Source organism: Colias croceus, chromosome 1 (assembly GCF_905220415.1).
Source record: "Colias croceus chromosome 1, ilColCroc2.1".
Taxonomy (NCBI): Eukaryota; Metazoa; Arthropoda; class Insecta; order Lepidoptera; family Pieridae; genus Colias; species Colias croceus.
The window spans coordinates 6,480,063-6,487,157 of NC_059537.1; the positions used below are offsets into that span (position 1 = coordinate 6,480,063).

Consider the following 7,095-nt stretch of genomic DNA (forward strand, 5'->3'; position numbering starts at 1 on the left):
ACTTTGTTGGCGGTTATTAATTTTAATGTTGATTTTAGAGGTTTTATTGTTGGTTTTAGAGGTGAATATGGAACTTGGATTTTTAAACAATATAAATTATAATATACAGATGTAATTCAGTATCTTTAAGGCCTTCCGTTTAGTTATCTTGCTGAAAACTTGTTAAGTAATATATTTTAACTATGTACTTTTTTATGTGAAACCCTATAACGTGTTTCTTTCGATCAACAAAAAAATATAGATATATCTTATGTTTAAATAAGGTATCTACTTACAATTACGATAAATTGCTGCTTTTCTTTAAAAGTTTGCACATTGTCTGAGTTAAATAAAACACGCTGTATATCTAGAGGTCTGGCTCACAATTCACATCTCCGCTAAATAATGATCATACTGTAGACTGGACTCTGTCTTGTCCAATAACTAAAGATATATAATATATATGATTCTCACTTTGCTATGTTCCAGGGAATTTTATAAACCTATTTTTAATGAGGAGGTATTAAATAAAAGTACTTTGGATTTCAATGGCTGCTCTAGGGATGAATTAATCAATGTTTCAATTAATTCATCCTTACTACAGAATAATTATTTCAATTCTTAACTCTAGGAGGTAGGCAAACTCGTAGTCTAATGAACTTTTCATCTACACTAATATTATAAAGAGGAAAACTTTGTTTGTTTGATTGTAATGAATAGGCTCATAAACTACTGGACCGATAGTAAAAATTCTTTCACCATTCGAAAGCTACATTATCCACGAGTAACATAGGCTAAGTGTTATCCTGGAAATCCCACGAGAACGGGAACTATGCGGGTTTTTCTTTGAAAACGCGGGCGAAGCCGCAGGCGGAAAGCTAGTAAAAAATACAGACATACCACGTAATAATATTTACTCGTTGTTTAGTTGATTTGCAAATTTTAGAGGAGTTCATAAAAATTTCGGATAGGATGTTTTATTTTTATTAATTGTATGGTTAGTCTGTGTTATGTTTTATGACTAGTTCTATTATACTTTTTTAATGTTATTTGCTGAGTTAAGAAAAATATATTTCATAGTTTTTTGTCGTCTTTATAAACCTTGTTAAGATAAAAATAAACAAGACTTGTTTTGTTAAATATTTATAAGCTCTGAATTAATCGCATTAGTCACGTTCGAAATGAAAATACTTGTAGTTGTTTGAAAAATGTTTCAATGAAACAAGTAAAAGGAACGGCGAAGTCAACAACAAATTGATTTTCGGATGAAATATTAACGTCTTGTTTTCCTCGAAGCACGGACTTATTAAAAACAAAGTTTCTGTAACATGTTCGGTCGTTTACGGTAATAAATTGGAGGTATTTGTCAAGTTCTTAAAAACATCTTTGTTTAAGCAAAAAAGCTGGAAAGAGCGCAGCCGGGTTTCATAACAGCAAAATGTAGAGGTAAATTGATAGTTCTCATTGACCAAAAGCCTGGAGGCTAGCACTAATAGTCGAAGCGATCATATAAAGATAAAGCAACCAGTTCAATAGTTTATAATTTATATCATGCTTTAAACATATTCTTGTTATATTCATATTATTTCTGCATGTAATATCTCGAGCAATTAATCGAAATTCAATGCAAAAATAGAAATCTACATTATTACAAAAAATCGTCATATAAACTATAGGTAAATTCTCACCGTTGTTTAGTTTATTAAAAATGTAAATTTTGAATACATATGTACTGTATTACATAATAATGTGGTATAATATAATGCTCGAACACATTTTATCGAACCATAATAAAGCAGCGTATACAAACATTATTCTAAACATATCGAAATAAGGGTCAGTAGGTTGCATCGATAAACATCACTTACGATGTTAAAACCGCTTAAGCTGTGCTTCATCGGTGAATTTCTATGAGGTCAATAACGTACCCGAGATATTTGCTTCGGCGGCTTTACGGGAACGATCCTCTATATTGCATCCAGCGATATTAGTAGCTAGTGATCCGACAACTACCACCTTTTAACAGGCTTAAGATATTCTACAATGCAGGTATTACGAGCGAAATAAATTTGAGCTCTGTTTATTTAGTTCAACAGGTTAAGGGATTATAGCTGATGAAATTGCTGTGAGATAGAGGAAAATAAATGTATATAAGCCGCCTTAGTAAGCCGCAGATATAAGCTCTTTATATAAATTCTATGTTGACTCTGAATTGCTTTTAATTTTTCTTGTCATAGAAAAATTAAAAGCAATTCAGAGTCAACTGTCAGATACTGTGAAGGAAATAAATATTGGTATCTGTCGCACATTTTATAAATAAAATTTATGATGAGACTGATTAGAAACAATTTACGTATTGTTAGTATATCAGTCCTCTTATTGTCCTTTTTAAATTGTAATGATAAGCCTTAAATACTTTTAGAAGAACACTCTACAGAAGCGTTTCCTGTGCCCACACATTCTAATTCCCATATTATTATATAATGTTATTTCCTGCTTTGTCTAGATTCCACGAATGCTGCGACAATTTTCCAGCTCGAAAAGCCTTCGAAGTGAAGAGCTTTACGTTCACCGCGATAGCAAAGATAACCACGCGGGCACGCCCTTTGAGTTTACGGAGGCTAATCTGACGGTAAATGTGGAACATGCATTATAATGGGATAATATGCATTTTGGGATACATCTTGTTTTGGCTACATTATATTATAGCAGATGTGAAAAATAACTAATAGGTAAAATACGTAGATGAAAGAAATGGATTGATAAAATATTGTCGAAAACAATACCATCGATAATAATTTCTAACCCTTCCTTTATCTCTAATAATCCAATTATAAACTGGAATATGATATGCAGATGATAAACTATCGAAATTCGATATTTTCACTCCTGTGACTCCCACCTGCGTTCCATACTGCACACATCCTGATGAAACGTACACTCCTCAGATCTGTATTGTAATACGAAAACATACTCATATACGTGGAGGAAACATTCCAAAATATGAACAAGAAGACGAGCCACTGCCTATATTATAGAGATAAAGTAATATAGGAAAACAGATGTAAAATCCTTACGCATAAATGTGTACTATAGAAACAAATTCAAAAGCGAATTCTTGCATCTATTTGAATGATCTCATGATTAATTAATCTTAGGATGAAGGCACATTCCGAACGGGGCAATTATGAATTTAAATTTAATTTCGTACAGGTATTAATCGTAAATCATGGCTTGCGAATATTACTTTTCAATTTAACAAATGAGTACATTAAATTTAATATCTGTTATAACACAATAAATTATCTGTAGTCGGAAATATAGTAGCAGAATATAACATTAACACTTTATTTACTGGGTTTAACAACTATACATTACAAATTTAATTTTGTAGACATTTATTTTGCACATTTGTTGTAGAATGTGATATTTTATCGTACTCGACACATTGAGTGCATTATTAAAAATTATTTATAATTATATGTGGCTGGCAAATGTTAATGCGGCAATCATCAATTTTGCATTGAACAAGGTTGAAATATTCGCAGTAATTAACATCGATTCATTGTAATTATGTAATTACATGCATCGTTTGTAATCAACGTATTGCACTTGACTGAACTCAAACATGTTTATAATTTAATAAATAAAATTTGACGCCCCTTCAATAAAAACTTGATTAAAAACCAATATATTGGTCTTATTATCTAAGCTTAGTTTCCTTCCGTGGCTTCGCGCGTTTGCACTTAAATACAAATTAATAGCAGTTCTTGTACCCATCTAGTTTCATTATATTAAGTTAGCACCCAAAGCTTAGTTTTTCAAGCTTCTCTGCTTTCTTTAATTTTTTTAGGTTTACAGGAAACTATTTCTTTATGAGACTGTAACAAAATAAGGAAGGGCAGTATCTTATATTTATTTTATAAATAAATACTTGACAGCGAATTTAATATAACACAAGCTTTCACAGCGTTTCAAATATTTTACAGTGAGCGTAGTCCCGTTTTAACAAGACTACCCATGTAGTTTCATTTAATTTTAGTAGCTGATTCCCGTAGGGCGTAGACTATTCTTTTGTAAGAAAGATACCAAATATTATGTAGTTACAAGTGGTATAAGTTCTGTAACTAATATGACTTCCTTTAATATTATGAACGTTTACATGTATGACTAAATTCGTGTATATCAAAATAAGACTGCATCTTTCCAGAGATTGTGTGCGATTATCCAGAATTATCCCGTGGGCTGCGAGCGGTCAGCGCTCGGGGCGGCCCTGGACATCGTACAGAGGCAGATGGGATGGATCCCGATATCAGCCATGCACCGGGTCGCGGAGATCCTCAATGTGCCCCGCGTGAGGGTTTATGAGTGGGCCACGTTTTATACTATGTGTAAAAGGTTTGTTCTAAGCCTGCTTTACATGCATAGATGCAGGTAATACCTTTTTGAAAGTCAAAGAGAATGGACATTGAAATCTACGTAGTTAGCTTGTATATAATTTTAGTTTTATTCTAAATTTTATACCTATTTTCTCCTGGTTACGCTGCGCTAGGCAACGCTAGGGTTTGTATTTATTTTACTTTTCAAAATCTTTAAAAGTTAATATTAGTAAATGAAGGTAGATAGGTAACCTCAACAGACCAAAAGTCAATAAAGCCCTTCAGCATTTCTTCAGCTAGAAGTGGTTTAGGCAAATTACACGAATTTCGTTTATACAGGTATATAAAGAGGGATATTGAACTTAAATATTATAAAGGATAAATTAATTCAAAAAATTACATTCAAATTGATTCCTATAATGATGATAACATAGTATAGATACATAATACCATGAAATAGATGTGTAATCCTGCTGAAGAGTTACTAAAATGATTTTGATAGATCATTGAGACCACTAGTAACATCCGATTTGGGCACTCAGTGCACTGATTAAAACCTCAGTAGGTATTTTAATGAGCACAAATGCGTGTATTTATGTTAATTTTACATTTTCTGCTTCAATTCAAATAATTTGCATGTAATTTATTTAATTTAAGTCATATTATTGACAAAAATACCTACAAATGTTAAGTTGTATTTCATATTTTAGACAAAGTTTACTCATATGAAAACCTTCATAACTTCTATTTACTATAAAATTTTCATACGTTTCATAAAGAAATATGGCGGTAATTAATACCTATTTAGTCTTATAGCATTTTTTCTTTGAAATTTACCCAAATTTTACAGTATTTTGATTAACATTTCTTAATAATATAGTACTAATATATTCCCATGAAATTTTGCACAAGTTCTACTACAGTTGAAACTACTTAAAGTTATTATTGATTCAGAACTAACAATCAATAGTTCTAGTCTCTTTGTGCTAAGGAACCTCATTCTCGAACTTAGTGGCTGCATCAATAGCTCTTCTATCTAAGAAATTACTCCTTTGTAAGAGAACATTGGCAAAAAGCGGGCCCCTTTTTGCAGGAAACTTTCTTCCGATCAGTGGGAGTGCTAATGATTTATTTTGCTGTTGCATTCCTTATTATTTACAAATGTTTCCTCTATTCCTAATGTATCTTATAACTACTATGTATCTAATAATCACCTTGATGTTGTAGACGTTATAGAGGGAAGTTTAATATAAAAGTTTGCGTGACAACACCGTGCATGCTTCGCGGTTCTGACGTCATTCTCCAAGCCGTGGAAGAAGCCACATGCTGCAGTGTTGGGGGCCTCTCAGCAGATGGGATGTTCGGAGTGGACACAGTGCAGTGCCAGGGCGCATGTGCCAATGCACCAGTTGTAGTTGTTGATGATGATTACTATGTAAGTGAGGCTCAATGCGTGCCAATCTAAATCGAATCAGAGAGATTATCTTGGACTATTGATGGTTAAGCGGTCCGTATCGCGTGTTATGCCCGAATGAGTTATCGGCGATGCAGTTAGAGGCTTAAATATGAATGAACATCCTAATTTCTAAATGTATGAGGAATAATCGTTGATATTTATAAGGGCAGAGCAAAGCAATCTAATTTATAGCGTAGTAGCGTAGTAAATAGAGTATCGATTTTTTTTAAAGTATAGCTTTCTAATATATCAATCTTTATTATTTAGGAAGACGTTACGGTCTGCGACGTGTATAACATCATACAAATTCTTAAATGTGGCGGCATACCACCTTGGGGACCGCAGTAAGTTCACAAATTAATTTTTAATTTGGATTTTTATTCTGTCACCAATGTAATAAAGATAGCAACACTTAAAATATTAAACAAGTGCCGATAAAAATTGAAGACTCAATTTTTATATCTATAAAAGCCAGACTGACTCAACGACTCAATTAAGACTAAAGTTGAAATCTACTTTAAATTGAGTTATTGGACTAATTAATAAGAGAAAAATGTGAATACTTACTGAAATTTCAATAGAATGAGCGTTTCCAAACTTGAATATAGTATGAATGAATGAATGAATGAATGAGAACTTTATTGTACACACCAAATTACAGACATTACATAAAAAAAGTAAGAAGTAAGAAAAAATTACAAATAAAAATGAGTCCATTTATTGTGAGTATTAAAGTTAATAAATTTCTTTGAAAACGCATATTAAAACATTGAAGCACTCACGAATATTTTACAAATCAATAATGAATGATGAATGAAATATTATATTGGTTTAATTTAAATTATTATAGGAGCTGTAGGTTTGTTGCTGAGCCCAGTGCAGGTTTAACTTCTCTGTTGGAGTGTCCGCCACCCCCTGGTTATGGTTTACAACCGGCATTATGCTCGGCCGGACCTTCGCAACCAAAAAAGAAGTAAACATTTTTACATGGTGAATTAGAAGTGTACTGTGTGTTACATAATATGTTTTTTGTACTAATAAATGCATGGTTAATAACATTGCATGTGTGTTGCATTATTTCAATATTTTATTGTAATTCTAACAAATTAAATCATAAAATACTAAAGGAAGACGCGGGTTTTAATTCTCGCCTTCGCGTCCACCCTTGCAACTAAGCTGAGCTATTTTAATATGATAAAAAAATTATCCTTTGAGAAATAATGATTTTGTAATTACTCCTTTGTCAGAGAACAATTTATAACATCTTACAATAATTATTTA

The 7,095-nt window shown here is 32.1% G+C and overlaps 1 protein-coding gene across 1 annotated transcript; it reads left to right on the top strand.

The window, feature by feature from the left end:
- Nucleotides 1-2,491: 2,491 nt before the first annotated feature.
- On the top strand, nucleotides 2,492-6,870 carry LOC123696066 (NADH dehydrogenase [ubiquinone] flavoprotein 2, mitochondrial-like). The gene is made up of 5 exons (XM_045642072.1): nucleotides 2,492-2,611; nucleotides 4,190-4,377; nucleotides 5,586-5,793; nucleotides 6,082-6,158; nucleotides 6,665-6,870. The coding sequence occupies exons 1-5, from the start codon at nucleotides 2,495-2,497 to the stop codon at nucleotides 6,789-6,791; spliced, it is 717 nt and encodes a 238-aa protein (XP_045498028.1). The 5' UTR covers nucleotides 2,492-2,494; the 3' UTR covers nucleotides 6,792-6,870.
- The last annotated feature ends 225 nt before the right edge of the window (nucleotides 6,871-7,095 follow it).